The 21,471-nt window shown below is 40.9% G+C and overlaps 1 protein-coding gene across 1 annotated transcript in view; it reads right to left on the reverse strand.

The window, feature by feature from the left end:
* Nucleotides 1-21,471, reverse strand: part of PTPN13 (protein tyrosine phosphatase non-receptor type 13) — a 101,369-nt gene that overhangs the window by 16,749 nt on the left and 63,149 nt on the right. The window contains exons 17-31 of the mRNA XM_075708877.1: nt 16,116-16,539; nt 15,846-15,943; nt 13,881-13,937; nt 12,517-12,609; nt 11,058-11,165; nt 10,181-10,312; nt 9,335-9,801; nt 8,207-8,350; nt 6,161-6,254; nt 5,253-5,338; nt 4,221-4,383; nt 3,082-3,296; nt 2,894-2,992; nt 1,019-1,380; nt 655-829 (exon numbers count right to left, since the gene is read on the reverse strand). Of these exons, the coding sequence (XP_075564992.1) occupies nt 655-829; nt 1,019-1,380; nt 2,894-2,992; nt 3,082-3,296; nt 4,221-4,383; nt 5,253-5,338; nt 6,161-6,254; nt 8,207-8,350; nt 9,335-9,801; nt 10,181-10,312; nt 11,058-11,165; nt 12,517-12,609; nt 13,881-13,937; nt 15,846-15,943; nt 16,116-16,539 (2,717 nt within the window). The remainder of the gene's footprint in view (nt 1-654; nt 830-1,018; nt 1,381-2,893; nt 2,993-3,081; nt 3,297-4,220; nt 4,384-5,252; nt 5,339-6,160; nt 6,255-8,206; nt 8,351-9,334; nt 9,802-10,180; nt 10,313-11,057; nt 11,166-12,516; nt 12,610-13,880; nt 13,938-15,845; nt 15,944-16,115; nt 16,540-21,471) is intronic.

Raw genomic sequence — 21,471 nt, forward strand, 5'->3', positions numbered from 1 at the left:
CTCCTGACACACAACCCATTTCTGGCATGGCAAGAAGCTATGTCAGAAGACTCTCAAAAATATGCTGCATTTTGCAGCAGAACAGAAAGTCTTTGGGATTCATAGATTTAAATACAGCAAAGAACAGGGTCTCCTGATGTCCCTGCTACCCTGATTCACCCTCTGGATCTCTGAACAACCACACCGAAAACTAACAGGGCAGAAGCAAGATATCTGCCATTTAAGCTTCTTCTGAGTACATGGTTTAGAGGTAGGTAAATATTTAATACCAAGTTTTCCAGGCTGAAATGACACACCAAACAGACACACACATCCACCTATATGCACATGGATGCCTCCATGTTCACAGAGGGAAATATATGAACTCCTCAAGAGCCCAGACAGAAAATGCTTGCAGACATTTGTATGAGCAGCTGCTCATACAAATGCTAGTTCACTGCTCATACTAGTTTACTAGTTACAAATAGCACATGTGTGTGCCATTTATAAGACACACAGCCAGGTTAGCGCAAGTATAACCTACAAGTATCCCATTTGTAAATTAATATGCCTAACTTCTATCCAGTAACTCCCAATACCATGGCTAAAACAACCTCCAGTTGGCCACAGCAGTAGGTACACTCATGCTACTGAAAAACAGAAATAGTAAATTACTGGCTCATATTCTTCAGCACTTTTTTCCAACTGGCTGAGTAATGAATCCATTCCTCCCAGGTGCGGAGTCAGCTCAGAAGCAGGAGTAGCATAACAGTCATTTATTAAAACAGATGTGGTAACATCAGGAACAGTTCTACAGGTTGGGATCAATGGCAAATCCAATGGCAGATTACTACAGACAAACAAGCAAAAAACAATGATCAGCTTGTACAATGTGGCTGTCACCCATAAATGAATATATGGACCAATATTGACTTTATGCAGATCTAAAACCAGAAAAAGTACTTCTATGAATAGGTCCAATAAACTACTTTTATAAACACCTTCTGCAATATTACAAGGATCATTACAAACAGCATACCTGTCCTCCAGCTCTGACTTGCTAGGAGCCTCTTGTTCAGAATATAAGATGGTGCGAACAGCCTCCTCCTGACCACCGTCTGCCTCATACTGACTATGTGCCTGTGTCATAGCTTCATCTGAAGTTTGGTACAGTGCAGAACTCCAGCCAAGGCCCACCTGTGGTGGCGAGTCTATCACCTCCTCATCACCACTCCTGCTGCTGTCACTGTAGCTGTCTCTTCTAGAGGGAGATTTTAGCCTTTTCTTGCTCAGATCAGTAGTTTCATTTTCATCTGAGCTGTCACCTTGTTCTCCATTTGATGGACCAGAAACTTCTCTGTTGGTATCTGGAAATACTTGTTGGGGTGAATGGATGGGAGTCTACAGAGAGCAAGGACATTTAATTCATCAAACTCTAGTTTTGATGGCAAAGAAAAGTTGCAAAGGCTGCATAAAACTACCAAAAGCAATCAGTCAGTAGCTCCTTCCATTTAGATGTTGCCTCAACTGTGTAAGTGTATCATAGCACAGTTTCACCGAGTTCAACACAACTTGACCAAGACAAAGTGTGCAAAAATTTGAAACGTATACTGCTAAAGAACTGCAAATTCATCCAAGGAAAACAAATATACTCTTGGCTTTAGCCTCAGAGAGCCTACTGACAGATGCCTTTAAGCTATGCCCAGCAGTGATCTAGGCAATTACCATGAAATCCCTTCTAACCAGAACATGCCGCTGACGCTTACAGTGCAACTGAAGTAAAAAAATCTTACACAGGAGGGAAACAGGGAAGCTTTCAAGCAAAAAGCTACATAACAGACTATAAAAATGATGGTAATTTATGCCAAATGGAGACTGTTCAGCCAAGTTATTAAATCCCGTGAGAATGAAGAACAGTTTTGCCAATAATCACATATTCCCAAGAATGATGTCAGCTAGCAGACACACAAAGTTTAAAAGCTTCATTTACGCTTTTAAGGCCAAATTCCTGTGTTCATGAACACACCGATCTGTGATAATGTTATAAACAAAAATTGTCATTTGTTTATTGGTTTTTCTCTTCTTTTAATATATGCACTGTTTTATTAAAGTTATTCCATACCACAAACAGGTTCATTACAGGACTAGTTATTTGTATTATTAGTTTGTTAGTTGCTCCTCTCTCACTCTAATTTCAACTTCACTTAAATTTGTATTTGTACATTTAAGTTTCTGTTATCAGACTTGGAATGTTTTTTACTGTTTGAAAATGATATTAAAATAACTTAAATTGAAGACTTGTCTCCATTAGTTTTACACTGTATTATGGAAATCCTACTTTTCAGGCAAATTCCCCTCTACATTCTCTTTTGCTGAAACACATTTAATTTTCACTTCTTTCAAGTATCCTAAAATGGCCTTCTTTTTTTTCTATTTACTTTTTGGAGCATTTTGAAAATATTCTTTGGGACACCTCTAATATCCAGTAAGTAAATATGGCAATCTTTTCCCTGGTTTTACATGCATCAAAACCAGACAAATTGGTGTTTCACAGAATATTCTTCACATACAGAAATATCCAATTCCTATCTGAGATCAACTTCAAACCGCTGGGCTGCAAAGAAACCCCTACCACAGAAACAGTGTATTAAGCCAATTTCCAATGTCTTAAGCCACAAAATGGAAGGGGGAAAAAAAAATTAATAAAGCCCTGCATTCTTTTCACATTTCCACAAAATGCTTAGTGCACTCCTGAGGGATTTACTATAAGAACCATGTTTCTGTGATCACCCTCCCGATCCTTCCATCTGCATCTTGCATTTAACTAACCCACCCACCAGATCAAATAAATGAACCTTCAAATAGCAGTTAAAAAAGCAGGAGGAAAAAAAAAATCATATGCCATACACCTTACCAACAAAGAAGGATCGATGTCTGGTAATATACCAGATGGTGGCCGACAAAGGAGAAGAGAGACTTCTGGAGATGTTCCCCTCAGAGCAGAGATGACTTCCTATGGCCACAGTGGGATTTATTATTAGACGCAGACCCCCAACACTCGCAGGACTACCACAGCATGAGTTTTGCTACTAAGATACAAACCTGCTGGGATAAACCCTTTAGCGATGCCCCATTCACTTTCAGAATGACGTCCCCAATTTCTATCTGCCCACTTTCTGCGGCGGGCTGCCCAGGGAAGAGCTTTTTCACCCTCACAATAGTTGAGCCCAGCTGCTCTGGGGTAAGGTTATCTTCACGGCAGAAACTGAACCCAAGGCCTGAGCTATTCTTCAACAGCTTTACCTCAAATGTGTTCTCTGCAAAAGAAACATTAACTTATTATTTCCTACAGCATGCTGGCCATGAAAAAAAGTGGCTGGCACTCTTATTCCAGACGTGACAATGCACATATTCCTCCCGACAGGGTTCTTCCACTTTACTGAACACAAGCGTTATCCAAAAGGTCCCACCAAGTTAAAGAGGACAAAAAGCTGATCATGACTTCTCAGTCTGCTGGCTTGCCCTGACAACATCCACACTATACAGAAAGCCAGGGTGTCTCCAAAATACTGTTCCCCAGGAAGTCCATTAAGGAACCTGTTAAAGCACAGTGACACAACCTTTCTGGCCACTGCTCAGACATTAGTGAGAAGAGCAACTGGAGTTCCTGGCAGACAGGATAAATCCCATACAGGAAGATCAAAAGATATCTGCAGTGGTTTCCCCATCTGGGTAGGCCTCCCTCCACTTTCACAGGTCTCCAGCTGAAATATGCCAACCTCTAGTCAGATACACAAATCCCTTTTCCCTCTTCATCCAGCTCTTGATTTTTTTCTCTCACCTAGACAGGAACAGCAGGACCTACAGAAGCTCTCATTTATATATGAGTATCTTAACCTCCCCGGCATTCCTTAGCAGCACCAAAGATAGCAGCACCCCTTTTACTCCAACCTTGCTACAGCCCTGGCCTGCAGGGCTGGTGAAATTGGAAAACAACAAGGAACAGTGAGATAGCAAACAGTTAAGAGTAACTAAACAAAGATTCCCTTTCACCTCTTGGTAACTTAAAAACCAAATGCAACAGCACAAAAAAGAAGAGACTGCATTATGTGCAGGGGCTCGGTATAGATTCCTACCAGCTCTTTCTCCTGTCTTTCTATTCTACAGAAGATTTGAAGAAAAATATTATAAAAACTAAAGGATGCTTTGAAAGTTCAGACAATTGTCCTATGTGACCTGACCTGCAGTGACAAAGCTGTAATCTTTGGCATTTGTAGTTTTTGTCGCTGGTTTCTCCTGTGGCTCACATTGCCCCACCTGATTTGGAGGCGTGCATTGTGGTGTTATTGGAGCATGAACCTTGGCCACTGAAAGCTGACCTTTTTCCAACAGCAGATGCACCACCTAAAGAGATGAAATATTCCCCAGTTAACTGGCAAGGGTCATGGAGATAGCATAATCTAGAGTACATGTTTCTTTCTAACTTGTCAGGGTCCTAAGTTTTACAGCAGCAAACTTTGCAGATGCCTCCCTCCCCACACACCCTTCATTTGTCCTTATTTTAAGGGCTGTAAGTGACAACCTCCAAAATACACTAATGGACTTGTAAGATACTTGCCAACACAGAGTAAGAACGGGTTTTCTTCCAATAAGGCTGTGACGGGGGTTAAGAAGTGTCAAAGACATGTCATTTCCACATGCGTTCAGGGAATAGGATCAAAAGCATTTTATAAAGGGAGCACAAACAGTAGTCCTTAGAAGCTCTGAATGTGTACATTCACTGGCTATTTTCAGGTGTGCATGTACTTCCACATATGAAGCAGCCACCATGAGCAGCATTATTAAATGAGGACACACCACTGACAGAATCAAGCACTATCCAAAAAGGCCAAGACTCAAGTAAAGCTACCGACACAGCATGCAAACACAGTTGCATATATGGAGCCCCTTGTCTCCTCAGCGGTTCTGATTCAGGACCTGTATGTAGCATGCTGCCACAGCTGCTCTCCAACCCACACACCTGGGCTTCCTTCCTATGAAGCCCAGGGACAAGGTGAGACCAATTCCATGCAGACCTCTCACCCGCACACAGAGCCAGAATTTCACTACGGTGTGCAGCAAGACTCAAGGCCCAGGAAGCCAAGGAGTCTAAGAAAGCACACCTAAAGCAACCAGGACACTGGGGAGAATTCCAGTCTTCAAGGTTCCTTTACCTCTTTCCACTCCTGAAGATCTGGTTTACTACAGATAGGAGCAGAACCAGCGCTGCTTACCTGCCCAGTGTTTCTCAGCGTTTCAACAGCTTGTTTATGGGTAGCACCTTCCAAACTAATCCCATTGACGGAGAGCACACGGTCACCTACAAATCATTGATTACTAATTTAATACAAAGATGGCAGAACATATATAAAACATGTATGATGCACAGAAACCTTCAAGTCTCAGGTAACAAGGACAGTTACTGAAGTAATTCTCCCTCCCCTCCACACTCTGAGTCAAGGAAGAGAACTTTGCAACTAAACTATATGGTTGGACTCGATTTTTAAAGGTCTGTTCCAATCTAAATGACTCTAGGATTCTACGGGATAACCCCATGTCAAAGCTAGTGTTAACCATCAGAATGATAGCCTGCCACAAAGCTCAGACTCTATTAAAAACAAGTATTAGTCTACAGTGGGAATTCCCACTTCAGTAAAGAATGTGGCCTGACTTACAAACAAGAAAAGCTGTAACCATTACAGTGATTTTCTGTATTGAATTGCCTAGCATGCCAAGCAAGGCGGCCACAAATAATACAAAGCCCTCTTCATGGCTGGAACAGAGAAGTGTTCTCCATTAGTACAGGCTGCATTAGGGGGGAAAAAAAAAATAAATATCCTGCAGCCTATCTCCTATTTTTCCCCTTCACAGTCTCAGCAGTTTTCTGTAGGTTCTGCAGTTGTTCTACACTTTTTTTTAATCTTCACCTTCAGAATTAGCTATCAAGGCAAATATTTAAAATGACAACTGGAAATGCAGTAGCTTGGAAAAACAACTCTTCTTCCCAGTGAAAAAGGTACAATGAAAGGATGCAAACAGAGTTCCTGGCTTCTAGGCTACAGTGTATCATCAAGTCCACCACAGACAGTTATTTGCCCTTTTTTCACATTAAGAGTTCCAACTAAAAGAACTGAAATACTACCTTTTTCTATTCTGCCATCTGCTTCAGCTGCTCCCTTAGGAATAATGGCTTTCACATAAATACCACCATGCCTTATGCTAGTATTTACACCGCCCTAAATGGAAAGCAAAAATAGGATTTGTTAGTCTTTTTGCAGTTAGAATACTTAGTAATTAAACACAGTGTCACACAAGGAAAACTGTACTCAGGAAGCACTTGGGCTACTGGCATGTAAAAAGAACAGCCAAACTATCAAAACCAAAATGTTACACAAAGCATGTTTCCACAGTCATGCAATTTATTACAAATGAAGTTGGGGTGGGAAGATTGTAAAAACATGATGCATCACAATGCAAATGCACCCAAAACAAATAAATGTCCTTCAGCAGAAACATGTCTGCATTACACCGGACTTTACATGCTTGCATGCATATCAAAGCTCAGAGATGTGTGAGAGCAGAGCATGCCAAAGCAGAAGATGCACACCCATGCAGTGTCCTACTCTAAAACACCCTCTCTGGTGTAACAGGAAACTAAGGAGTGCTGCTTTCTCTCAGCTCATATAAGTTTGAAGGTCTAAGCTGAAAAAATCTGCTCATGCTCAAATGGCATTGTTTTTGGAGGGCCTTATAGCCTTTCTGCTCATTGCATGGGGGGCTGGACTAGATCTTTAAAGGTCCCTTCCAATCCAAACCATTGTATGATTCCGGTTCACTGCTGCCCTGTTAGTGCTCCTCTGCAAACTCGGAGGGAAAAGGGAGACCAACAGTATATTAATGTTCACTCCCAAAGCACACGGTATTACATGTGAAAACTTAAAATACGAGCTAATTGTACACCTCTTCTTTTCACCACTGTACAGGATAGCAATGCAAGGGGAAGAACGGAGGCTGAAAAAGGGAAGGTCAATGAAGACACCACTTGGTCATCCTTTAAGGGAAATCTTTGCATCGGTTGGCATCTTCTAACGTTTTCTACAAAGCCAATGCATGCATACAGCAGGCTTGATGCTATTCAATAACCAAATCCTGCTGAACCTTTGTTCCTCCAGCTGTCTCAAGTTATAAGCTTGACAAAGCAGTATCACTTTGAATAGACTGGGACGCTAAAATAATAGAATTTCATTCTGCTCCTCTTACAGTACTAGCTATATGAAAACAGTGCTAGGCTTGCAAATTGGCACTCCACCTACATGCCTATCTGTATGGCCACATTTGGGAAAAGGCCAACTTAGTTTTACGTATGAACAGCCAGTGAAAGCCACCAGTTTTGAACTACAGCTAATAACTACTCTGTATCGTTATAATTTAAGCAACTTTTCCTTTTTCAAATTACCGTGTTGCCCGCCAATCAATCAACCAGAGATAATATTTGAATATTAAAATACCAAAATGTATTTTTGAACACAAGAGCAGCAGCAGTGAAAAACATGTGCATCTCAGTTCTAAAACACTCTCTTCTTCCCTGAAGTGCCACTCTACAGTATGGCAGGCCCTAAACATAAACTACCTTCAAAATTTTATAACCCAAAGGGAAATTAAGTCCATTAAAAATACGTTTTTGTCTCATATTGCAAGAAAGCAGTGCCAGCCAGGTCTTATTTGGATTTAAGTAGTTTTTTGCTTTCTGCCTTTCACCCAGCAGAGGGAGAACTCTGAACATGGTATATGGGTGTGGACGTGCATAGATACTCTTAAGTAACACTACCGCTTCCATTGCCTGCGATGCCAGTCAGGGAAGGTCTTATTTCTCTCCCTTGTAAATCTGCCATATTATTAGGTAGCAAGGGACAGAGACCATCTTGCTTTTAGTACTCAAAGCAGCATCTGTCATAAGATTCTATTAGGACTTTGGGGCTCCACCGTAAGACAACAAAACAAGAATTACTTAAAGGGCAGATGACAAGAGAAGGGATATAAAATAGTATTACTTTTCAGCGTTGGTAAGATTAATCATACATCAGTAAAACCATATACTTAGTGACGCCAGAAAAATATTTTGCTTCCTTGTAATTTAGCAGTTTAATGGGTTGCTGGGAGTAGAGAAAAAGAGAAAACATCTAAAAACCTTGTCAAACAGTACCGTGACACTTATTCCCAAGCCGTTATCTTTTTTGGCTAGTTCAACCTCAAAGATATCTCCAGGTTTAAGAAGTGTTGCAGTACCCTTTTTAGAATTCATTTTGTTTGCTGTATTCGCTGAGGAAGATTCCTTTATTAAAAAAAAAACAAAACAAAAAACCAAAAAAGAAACAAAAAGAGAGAATGATTTGCCATTAGAACAGAAGTTTACAGTTAAGACCCTAAAGGGTGTGCTTTTGAGTCAGATGCAGCCAAAAGGATTCCACATGGCAAAGTACCAATTAGTAAGACTCATAAAGCTTATTGCTTTAACTCTTCCATTACTGCCATTGAATAGATTTAGCACAGCTTGGCGTTCAGCAGCTGAGTCTTTATTGTCAAAGTGAGTTTGTCACAGAACACAAAAACTACAGTACTTCAGTATTACAGCAGCCTAGGGTCTGTTGGATTAATTTGCAGGAGCTGCCACTACTTGACTGAATAACCTCTATCAGCTGAAAAGAGGAATCACTGCAAGTTAGGAACTAATTTGTAGTACTTGCCATTGTGTACTTTAGGAAAGGTGAAACAGCAAGCTGTCTCTGTTCAGAGCATGGCTCACTGCCTGAACTTCACGACACAACAGCAGTTTCCCATGGATTAGATCAACCCCAAAAGCCAGTGAGTTCTGCTGCTACCCATTCCAGATGCATCACTACTACTTTAATCTAGGAAAAACTTAATTCCTCTGCCAGGTGAATAAACTTACCTCTAGGGGTGGTCACTAGGCTATGATCATATTGGACAAACATACAGAACTGAAAGGAGGTTTTCTACAGAATCAACAAGTGCACTATACATTCATTCCAACAAACAATCTGCCTCTAGTAAGACATGCCCACCTTGTGACACTGGAAAGCTGGGAAGTTGTTTCAAGTTATAGGAGTGATTTTCTCCATTTATTTTGAACAAAATCACCAAACTATTAGAAATTAGCTATTAGCATTTGCCATTAGAGAAGGATAAGCTGCAGGCTAGGCTGCCCTTCCCCAACATCCTTTCACGTTACTCACATCCACAGTCAGCTATTTCACTATTATACCAATGGGAAATATTCATATGAAATACACTATGCCTTTTTAGCTGGCTGTTGCTCCTGACTGCTGGAATAAGTTGCTTCATCCATGTCAGAATCCCCTCGGTCAGAATATTCCACAGACTCCATTACCCCAGGCCTTTTATTTTTTGCTCGAGTGCTGTCAGATGAGGATCTTCTCTTCTCATTCATTTTAGAAAGCCCAGACTGGGAATCACTGTAATGCTGAGGATCCTGCTGGGCTCTACCGCTTGCATGTTTGCCAAAGCAGCTAGCTGTCTGGCTCTGAGACAGGCTGGTGCTCTCAGTTCTGGAATCCTGGGAGCTCACACTTCCATCTCGCTTGCCTCCCGACAAACCAGACAAACTCCCCGAAACAGGCCTCTGGTGACCACGGGACCAGTTGTGTTCTTCAGAAGAGGACTCTGCCTCATTGTCCTGCACCGATGATGGCCTCCTTAAATAACCCCTGGTTCCATTAGTGATGTGTGCAGCGTTAGACGATGCTGAAAACCAGGAGACAAACAGTCATCAGTAGCTGGTAACATCAGCAGTATGACACATATTTCTCAGCTTACAACCATGTAAGGTTTTACCCACTAATATTATGCAGGACACTTTCTGTTTACAATGCAACCCGTGTGTCCTCACCAAAGATTACCATAAAACACTTCTTCATTCAGTCTCAGAACACAATTTCAAGTATATACTAGCTGGGGTTGCTTACAGAAGTGACTGCAGTTAGGGTGACATTTTACAGCTATCTCAGTTGATTAGATCAGTAATTTTAAAGAAACACAGAAAGTACTTTACAAAAGGTGTCAGAGAAGGCAGAGTGCTCACAAAGAACAACTCTTTAATTATAAGGAATATTTCTCTCCGTACCTTTGGATAGCTTGTCCTTGGGCTGAGAGATAACAAGTGTCACGTCTTCAGGTGCATTCTCCAAAATTTCTAATGCTGCATGGTGGCTGACGCCTTCTAAACTTGTGCTATTTATGGATATTAGTCGGTGTCCTGCACAAAAGGGTTTGTTCAGATACAATCTAACATCTACATTTTTATCCATCAGTGAGAATGGGGAGTACAGGTCTGAAAATCTCTACACAATGCATGGATTAAAAATTACTAAAATTCAAGTGATGCTGGAATAGGGAACCCTAAGCATTTAAAAAACCCCAAAAGACAAAACAAACTACAAGAACCGGTTATGAATACTTCCTCTTTTTAAACCTGCCAAACCTTTCCATATTATGATTTCTACCTTCTCTTCTGCTCTAAGAAACACAGATGCAAAAGCAAAAATCAAGAAGTGAAATAAGTATGCAGTTCAGTTCATGGCACAGGCTAAAGAGAAAAAAAAGCAGATATTAAATAAAATAAATTTTCTCCCCCTGCCCCCGCTATAGTAGCCATATGGTTACATTCACTTTTTCCAAAATTGAAGTATGGATTTGGAGTTTTTAAAAATTGAAATTACAAAGCATCTACAGAGAGACAATAGCAAATAAAGCCCTTATCTTTATACATAACTTTCATTTTCTGCTACTTCAAGCTTTATCATTTTTACTTAGATTCAAATTATTTTTGTTTTCATATAGTTTAACGAAGATTTATCACCATTTTTAGAAATTGTCCAGAAGGTAACTGAAGGTCAGCATTTGTAAGGGACTGATGCCCATAGCCATAGATGGAAATGGTACTACATATGTGTCTGGCCTTTTCTTTCATGTATACACCTCTTCTTATTTACACTATTCACCTGGTTTTAGAGATCCTTCCAAATCAGCTGGCCCTCCAGGAATAAGCGAATGAATAAAAATTCCCAGATCAAGTTTCCCCGTCTTCTCTCCACCGACTATTTGAAAGCCTATTAAAAAAGGCCCATGGCAGGCAACAATGTCAGTGACCACAGTGTAACTTAACACAACGCAAGTCCATATTTCAGAATGGACAAAAACTTATTCTAATAGATGTAAAGTGAAAGAAAACTATACATCTCAAAGAAGTCTATGTGAAAGTAAATAGTAAAGCCTTTTTGATTAAGTTTTATTGCATCCTCTGTTTTTGAGCAAGCGATTCAGACTTGGTCTAGCTGGCTTCCCAGAAGACTCCAGCAAAGGTTACAAAAGACAACTGTGGCAAGAGAAACACATGCACAAACAGATGACATTAAATGTACATTCACTGACCAGATGAAATATATTTTCCTCTTACTTAAAAATTTCTGGTTTTCTCTGTTGTTAGATGATTCACCTAAATGTTTGACCTTGGTCTTAAGAACTGAGTTTTTCAACTCCCTGTTTTCTTTTGAGGCTTCTAATCTATTTCTGCTAATTTCACCAGGTAAACCTGGGAAGGATGTTCAAGTCAAAAAAAAAAAAAAAAGAGAACAGAAGATATCGGTCTTCTCTATTCTAGCTAAAACAGCAGAGTACCACAGAATGCACAGGGAAGAAAGAGAAGAAACGGTGCATTTCATATGAACGTCTTTCCTCTGTGGTCAACTCTAAAGTTACTGTGTAGGGTTAACACTAAATATTATTATCTTATAGGCTTTTTCCCCCTCTTAAAATTTACGTAACAGTCCCATTTTGAATGACAGACAGAACAATGTCCTTAAGCACACTTTAGAGAGCCTCCCTAAAGCACAATACTGACACCAAATTATTCATTACTCATACAGGAAAAAATTATGTGGGTTTATGAAAAAATTCAGTGGTAGAAGAAGGAATGGAATGCAAATATCTCATCTTCCAGGCTCCTTAAACCTCAAGTTAGTGTTCCATCTGATGGTATTATAAAAATAAGAAAAACACTCCACAATTAGCTCATAATGGCTTTATAATGTCTTTTTTTTGTTTAAAGCCTTCAAGCTGTCACAGCTGCGAGGTGCCCACATAGACAAAAATCTTGTATCTGAACGCAGAGATAAACTTTAAAGGCCCACTTTTAGGACGATTAGTTCACAATATAGATTATCATCCTACACTTACAATATGGAAAAACTGAGAAGCAGACTTGCTTAACATCACTCAACAAAGCAGCAGCAGGCACTATCAAGTAAGTCCAGGCTTTGGCACCTTAAATGCCTTCAGTAGTGCCAGCTACTGTCTGCACTACTTTCCTCAGTCCTACAATAAATATGTATATACAGATCAGAAAAATTTTGGTTTTGGCTTCTAGGAGCACACAACGACAACAATTTTAAAGTCACTTACCTAAGCCCAATTTTTCATCCTTTTTCAAGTTCACCAAAGTGATCTCTCTTTCTGGTGAGGCAACTCTGTTCTGTGTTGTTTGCAGAGAGTCAACTGAAAAGCCAACATTTCATGATCAGACACTACTTGAATGCTTCCCTTCAGGTTTGCCTTGAAGTTCTATTCCATTAAAAAAGATTACTTCTCTAATAACCTGAAAAGCCGTTCTGAACTAGTGAGTCCAACTTTGATCTTCCAAACCATGTCCAAATATAAAAAAAACCCCAAACTACCACTGTTATAACCCACTCCCATCTTCAGCAGTTAGTATCTTTTATTCCTCCTAAGAAAAGCACCTAGCATAGTCTCTCGGAATCACAACTGAGCCCTAGAACCTTCAAATTTATTAGTCTCAGTACAGCAAAGTATTTAGAGCTGTGTTTACGTGCCCTGCTCAGGTAGGCAGGGCGTAAGCACATCAGTAAAAGTGAAACTGAGGCTTATTATATGAAGTTACTAAAAGGTTCTCTCATTAAGTTCTCTTAATGGTGGTCCTTCATTAAAAAACAACCAACCTTAGAAGCATATAAAAAAAACCCTATCTTGTTTAAATTTATTTCTTCATTTGCAACTCCACAGGCTGATGACTGTGCTTCTTCCAAAATTTGAACACCCTCACAAGAGATTTATGCAACTCCTGAGGGCTCCCAACAGGCTGAAGTAGACACAGGCGCTTAAGAGACAGCAAAAGCATGATTTGGAAAAAAAACAGTCTCCTGAAACTTCAGGAAATGTCAACATACTGTAAGTCTGAACCCATGAATTTGCTACCTAGATAAGATGCAACTCGTTTGGTCTGGAGTGCCTGGCGTACTTTTGCCTTAAGTGGAACATGAATTCCACAACAGCAGAACCCTACTGAGCTCTACACACTGGTACAAGCAGAAAACAGTGGTGCAAGAGATTGAGACAGACCATACCACCTGGAGAAGGAGTTTTTTCTCCCACAAAACCAAGTCAAACCTAAAGAGTAAAAGAACTAAAAAGAAAACACAGTCTTCTCAGGCTCTACAGAACCAATAACCTCACAAGTAAGGGAAATGAGCTTTGAAGAGCACAGTACATTAGGTAATAGCACCCTTCAAGTCTCAAACTAAACAGACACTATTCATATTTGAAAAATATTACACAATGTCAAAATCTCCTACAAGAAGCAATCCAAAAGAAACATCAGGTGTTGTATTTAGGAAAAGGTCTTACCCAACTAACTTGGAGAGAGATTTAAGAATAATGAAGAAACAGGACAGATGGAACAGTGAAGCACTTTACAAGTGCTTCACAAACTGACTGAATTAATTCTGTAGGCATGTTATTTATCAACTTACCACTGTCTTTTAACAGCGTCGATGATGGAAGATTTCCTGAGGTATTCATGCTAACACCTGTGACGTGAATGGAAATATTAGACCATTGTTATAATTTTTTTTTTTTAAATACAAAAGCTACCAAGAAGTATTTCAGACTTTACACAGTACACGTGAGCTCATTCACAATATCAGATTACTTACTTATTTTAAAAATGAATAAACATGAAAGTAGTTTTGGATTAGCAAATCCTAATTACTCATGTATTTTGGTTGTAGTTCAAAGTTCAGATAGATGGTAGCTCATGCAAAGGCAAAGAATTAAAGAAAGGACAGAGGTTTGGCCTTTACAACCACTGTTAACTTCAGATAAAATTAATGGATCTTTAAGAAACTAAGTCAAAGACTAAATTTTCTAACAGGATCGGATGACTATGCCTAACCTAATAAACCAACACGAGTTTTGTAAGATTTTGTACAATAACAAATAAGTTGCAGCAGTAACAAGCAATTTGAACCAAGTATTTCTATTTAAACTGGTTTGCATATAGAATCATGTTTTCTTTGGAATGATCAATGCCAAGCAAGTATGGCCATACTTTAAAGAGGATAAAATAATAAATGTACTAAGTTATGAAAGTAAATGAGGTAAGATAATTCAGGCTTCTTCGGAAAGCAGTCCTGGCCTTTTCTAAACCTCTGAACCCTGAAGTTTCAGCTGATGAGTTTCATCATGCAAAGAATATGTGTCCCCCAGCACAGGCAATGTGATTCAGCACAACATTCTGACACATAGCTAAGATCTTTATCAGAATTGCTGCCCAGAAGATTATGGGTAAGCACATGATAACACTAATTGTAAAGGTAAAGGCATAGGATAAATGGCTGCAACCAGTCACTACAGTAACCACATGCCTCATCTCCCTCTTCAGTAGCTTATGCTCTCAGTACTGAAAAAGCATGGTTCCCAAGTCAGTCCTGGTTTCAAGTGCAGCGGGGGCAGATATGCTAAGTGTTTGTATGTCACATACTGTTTTGGTCTTTTTCGTTCAGGTTTTTTTGCAAGTTAGTTTATACCGACCCCATAAACTTAACCTTCTTCCACTTTTTCTGATGATCTGTAACTGATCAATATTTTAATATTAAGCAAAAGCAAAGCGACAAAAGCAAGTTAAGGCTGTGTTTCAGTCATTGTAGCTTCTACTATTATAACAGGAAACCTCCTATAACCAGAAACTGATGACACGCAGATATTAAAAAATAATGTACAATAATCCAATGTGCGAGCTTAAGTCTATTTAGGTGCTCTGAATCTTTTTTTTTTTTTAAAATGTGAACTCTGTATTTTTACTGCCTAGTAAGACTATTTATGTGCAATCCAATCCTTGCCAAGAAAATGAAGCAAGCACATCTGGCTTAGCTCATTACAAGAGTGTTTTTGTGAAACACCCAACACACTGCAAAAAAATTGTACTTAATTTATTATATCCAAATGAGACCAAACAAAAAAGAACTGTGCAGTTACTGCTCAGAGGTACTAGCCAATAGCCAGCTTACGCCAAACTGAGTCCACTTCCAAAAATAATCACTCCCCTACACCCTTTCCACAGAAAACTTAAAAAAGTTCAAGCTTGACAAACAGACTGTGAAGACCAGCACATTAATAAAAGATCCATACAATAAAATGGCACTCTGAAGTGACAAAATGGAAGATGTTTTCTGAAACAGCTTTTACTGCCAAGTACTAATACTTTGCACACCTGTGTACAGACTGGTTTTGTCCAAAGGAGGATTTTTTTGATTCATTCTAACAATTATTCAGGAACAACAGGCAATTGGCCTGGATTACTTTAACATGTCATACTCTGCTCCCTCTTTCAAATAAAAAATACTACCATCAGTTAATAAATACATCAAAGCATTATGCCCAAAGCAATTTTAGAGGTTAGTTAGTAAATACAGCAATATTATTTTTTGCATGCTGACCTACAACGTAGGCTTGACCGGTATCTTCAATGGATGATGAGTCTGATTCATTTTTCTTTCTTTCAGGGCTTCTACTTAAACCTGCATGAGATTTTGAACTTAAAGGGGAGAAGGAGAGAAGGGGAACCAGACAGATGGAAGAGGAAGTTGGGAGAGGGAAGGGAAGGATCAATGTAATAAAATAATGGTATGAATAATAAATCAAAAATCATGCAAAATGTACATTGACTGTACATAAAGATATTGCAGGGCAGTCAAAGAGACTCTTACTTGCTCAGTTTTAATGCTCCCGCTGTTGATCCAGTATCAAATTTTGGCATTTGCTGAAAGACTCTTCCCATTATGTCTTCTATTTTTTGGGGGGAAGAGTCCAAAGCAGTAATAATATTTTTCCTTGGGGGGTAAACCGAGATGTGGCTTTGACTCAGATCATGAAATGACTTGCTCATAACCCTGGGTCTTTCCTCCCAGGGAGTCTTCTCATTCTTGTCCTTTGAAGAGCCAGGAAGTGGCTGGAAGAGTGAGAGCTCAGAGCAGGATAGCCTCTTCAGAATCTCTGCTTGAACAGAGAGAGGTCGAACGGCAAGTCGGTTCAAAGTGCTGCTGGCCAGGCTACCAGTACTGATTGCTCGTCCCATGTTGAAACCTTTGACAGAGTCTGCATGAAGGTTTAGGCTCCTAAATGAAGCCCTTTCTGTGGATTTTTTTTTTTTTTAAACAAAAAACAAACAAATGTTAAGTTACAGAGCAGAGCTAGTGTGACCTGCTTGTGTAAAGCATGCATTTTAAAAAACCAGCTCACACAAAGCATATTTTCTCTAGATGCTCAGAAGTATACACCATCATCAGGTACCTATAAACAACCACCATGTAGTTTGCTCAGGAAGCGAGGGAGTTCATGACATTACACTAACCTGACCATCTACTGCACTGAAGTCCAAAACCACAGAACAGCAGAATATTACCCCCTTATTAGTACAAAGACTCAGTCCCTGTTAAACTGCTGTGCCTTATATACAGGCACATCATCTCTCTCTGCAAATCAAATAATATCCTCAGGCCAAGTGACCTGGAAGACTACACTTCCTTTAACAAGTCTTTTCCAGAATTTGAACAAAAAGGGCTCCCCCACCTCTACACTATCAGATCCTAAACTTCCATCCATTCGTTGCTTAATTTTATTTGCATGAGTCCCTGACACTCTTACAGTACAGTTGCAAAGTTGTGGGGGCTTGGCAGCATCTCTACCTGGTTAAAGAGCATCAGTTCATTCAGGTGCACTTGGGGGCTTCCCCTGCCAGAAACATCCTAAATGTTTTAGGACAGAACAGAAAGCCTTGACTGGGGTTTGCCAGACTTTTTGACTCATGAACTAGGATTCCCTTAAGTAGCAGAGAGAAACAGGTTTTGGATTGTAATTAAATTACTGTCAGCTGAGTCGTGGGAACTGTCTGGGTGGATGTTCCTAGCTGAAAGCAAATGCAAGATAATACAACTTAGCCTAACCCACTTTTAATTCAGAGCAAAGCTGAGCAGGGCTCTTTGCTATTAGCCTAACTGCCTCCTAAGGCTAGCAGTTAAGTTCCTGTGGCTTGGCTCTCACACAGAAACTTGATAAGCTGCGGCAACATGTTTGCTGGTTAGAGCCTTTAAAGGAAATCAGGCCATCTGAACCCTTCATAAACTTCACTGATGTCTTGGAGTCAGTTCACAGGGAAGTCTAAGGAAAATCAATCCTCAACTATATATATATTTCTGATTTAGGGTTAACTAGTGTTTTTTTTAAACTCTACATACAGCTAAGAATTAAGCTGCTTTAGGAAGCTGCACTGTAACTCAAAAGGAAGATGCTACTTTTTGGTACACATCATCCATTAGCTTTACTAAATGATGAAGTATTTAAAGAGTGTATTTGGCAAATGTGACCTCAGCCATTCCAAAAGACATTCTTTCCTCCAATACCTAGGGCAGGAATGAAGTGCAACAGTAACTCATGCTTTCCCTGTAACAGGCATAAAGACTGAGAAGATTTAGTTGTGGAAGGTATTTTTTTGTCTTCTTTAAAAGTGAATTAGTATACAACTACCACTTCCTTACCCACACCAAATACCTCCTCTAGCCATAGCCACCACACAGACTAGACGAGCTACAAAAGTATGGTTTCGGTTGACAAGATCAGAGATCCACAAATCTCAGTTTCCTGACTCTGACACAAGCTACCAAAGACACTTGCTCCTGTTGTGTTCTCATCCTGGGGAAGAGTACCTTAATAAAATATTTTAAGATCTCTTGATGTCGTACTTGTCCTCTGCAAACACCGAACAGGATTTCCCTATGGATTTCAGATTAATACTTTCACATCATTATCTATACAGACATTAGGCCTTTCACACCTTCTGCCAACCCCTTAACTGAAAATTGCCATGTGCTCAAAACTCGTCCTTCGTAAGGCTGACTTAACCTTCACTTCATCTTTGTGGTTTTCTATATGCCCTTTCAGGAACCCAAACATCCATCTTAAAACTCAGTGCTTGGTTCTGTTTACTGCATGGCCACAGAAGCTGTGCAAAAAAGAAACCACCATTCCTCATGTTATACCTTATCTCCTTTCTTATGTACACACTGCTAGTATTTTTTCTTTTCCTTTTTTATTTTTTTAAAAAAAGTTTCTTTCTATTCATGCAGAAAGAATCATAGAATGCTTTGGGTTGGAAGGAACCTTTAGAGATCATCTAGCCCAACCCCCTTGCAGTGAGCAGGGACAGCTTCAGCTACATCAGGTTGCTCAGAGCCCCATCCAACATGACCTTCAACATTTCTAGGGATGGGGCCTCCACTACCTCTTCTGGGCAACCCATTCCAGTGCTTCACCACCCTCATTATAAAAAATGTCTTCCTTATATCCAGTCTAAACCTATCCTCCTTTAGTTTAAAACCATTATTCCTTGTCCTGTCACAACAGGCCTTGCTAAAAAGATTTTCCCCATCCTTCCTATAGGCCCCCCCTTTAAGTACTGAAAGGCTACAAGAAGGTCTCCCTGCAGCCTGCTCTTCTCCAGGCTGAACAACCCCAACACCCTCAGCCTGGCCTTGTAGGAGAGGTGCTCCAGCCCTCAGATCATTTTTGTGGCCCTCCTCTGGACCTGCTCCAACAGGTCCATGTCCTTCTTGTGCTGAGGGCTCCAGAGCTGGACGCAGTACTGCAGGTGAGGTCTCACCAGAGCAGAGTAGAGGGGCAGAATCACCTCCCTCGACCTGCTGGACACGCTTCTTTTGATGCAGCCCAGGATTCGGTTGGCTTTCTGGGCTGCAAGTGCACATCGCTGGCTCATGTCCAGCTTTTCATCTACCAGGAACCCCCAAGTCCTTCTCCACAGGGCTGCTCTCAATCCCTTCATCCCCCAGCTGTATTGATATGGAGGGTTGCCCCGTCCCAGGTGCAAGACCTTGCACTTGGCCTTGTTGAGCCTCATGAGGTTCACAGAGGCCCACCTCTCCAGCTTGTCCAGGTCCCTCTGGATGACATCTCATCCTCCTGGCATGTCAGCTGCACCACTCAGCTTGGTGTCGTCTGCAAACTTGCTGAGGGTGCACTCGATCCCACTGTCTGTGTCATTGATGAAGATGTTAAATAGCACTGGTCCCAGTACGGACCCCTGAGCGATTCTACTTGTCACCGGTCTCCACGTGGACATCGAGCCATTGACCACTACCCTCTGGATGCAACCATCCAACCAATTCTTTATCCAGTCCACCCATCAAATCCATATCTCCCCAATTTAGAGAGAAGGATGTTGTGGGGGACTGTGTTGAACGCTTTACAGAAGTCTAAATAGATGACATCCATGGCTTTCCCCTTGTCCACTGATGCAGCCACTCCTTCATAGAAAACCACTAGGTTGGTCAGGCAGGACTTGCCCTTGTTGAAGCCATGCTGGCTGTCTCGAATCACCTCCCTGTCCTCCATGTGCTTTAGCATAGCTTCTAGGAGGATCTGTTCCACGATCTTCCCAGGCACAGAGGTGAGGCTGACAGGTCGGTAGTTCCCAGGGTCCTCCTTTCTTTTTAAAAATGGGCAAAACATTGCCCTTTTTCCAGTCACCAGGGACTTCACCTGACTGCCATAACTTTTCAAATATTATGCAGAGTGGCTTGGCAACTACATCAGCCAATGCCCTCAGGACTCTGGGATGCATCTCATCAGGTCCCATAGACTTGTGTACATTGAGGTTCCTCAGGTGGTCTCGAACCTGATCTTCCCTTACAGTGGGAGGGGCTTTACCCCCCTGGTCCCCATCTTGCGGTCCATTGATTTGGGAGGGGTGAGGAGAGAGGTTGCCGGTGAAGACTGAGGCAAAAAAAGTTGTTGAGTACCTCAGCCTGCTCCTCATCTGTTGATACTAAGTTGGCATTCTTGTTCATCGGGGGGGGTATGCTTTCTTTAACCTTCCTTTTCTGGTTGACATACCTGTAGAAGCCCTTCTTGTTATTCTTTATATCCCTTGCCAAATTCACCTCCAGCCATGCCTTCCTTGGCCTTCCTGACCCCATCCCTACACAACCGGGCAGCTTCCTTGTACTCTTCCCAGGACAGCTGTCCCTGCTTCCACTGCCTGTGCAGTTCCCTCTTGCTCTTTAGCTTGACCAGCAAGCAGGTCTCGACTCAGCCATGCTGGTCTCTTCCCTTCCTTGCCTGATTTCTTACACCTGGGGACTGAGAGCTCTCGCGCTCTATGGAAGGTGTCCTTAAAGATCTACCAGCTCTGTTCTGTTCCCTTGTCCCCGAGGACCTTTTCCCAGGGGGTCTTCCTGACTAACTCCTCGAAGAGCTAGAAATTTGCTTCTCTAAAATTTAGGGTCCTGACTCCACTCCTCACTTTTCCCATATCCCTCAGGAGCGTGAACTCCACCAATGCATGATCACTGCAGCCCAGGTTGCCTCCAATCTCATATTATGTCATGAATGTTATTCAAGAGACATTTTCCTTTTATTTTCCAAGCCTAATTCTTTCTATTAGATTTACATGTGTTAAAACGGTTTCTCCCAGGTCACTGAAGACATTGTGCAAGTAGTGAAAAACAAGTCATGGTACATGACAAGGGCTATAAAGTGCTCTCCGTTATGCCTCCATGCTCTGTTGTTACGTTCCATGAAAATTTGTTCACCATCACTATGCATTCCAGACTTTCTCCCTTGTCTCAAAATATTTTCTCCATTCATTGGCCGAAATCAAGGTGAGCCTTGCAAAACACTGTAATACAGTGTATTTCCAAAGAATCTTCCAAAACATACTAATCTTCTGAAATCTGCTACTCTACCCCACCAACACTGCAAGCGTTACAGGCACATGCTTGTGTTCACTGTGCTGTTAACCCAGAATTGGTCCTTAAGTAAGGAACCTTCAAAACATACACTTCCTGTGGTGATCAGCCTTGAGTTAATAATATTGTCATCTGCCCTTTACTGTTTTGCTGAGTGCTTCCAACCACCAGTTTTTACTGACATTATAAGGGCTCTGAACTCCAAGTGATCTGCACTGCACAGAAGCAAACTATCATTTTCCAGACTCCCAAAGCACAACACATACTGCATCTGTAAGAGCAACCAAGCTTGCCTAGCCAAGAA

Source organism: Pelecanus crispus, chromosome 4 (assembly GCF_030463565.1).
Source record: "Pelecanus crispus isolate bPelCri1 chromosome 4, bPelCri1.pri, whole genome shotgun sequence".
Lineage (NCBI taxonomy): Eukaryota > Metazoa > Chordata > Aves > Pelecaniformes > Pelecanidae > Pelecanus > Pelecanus crispus.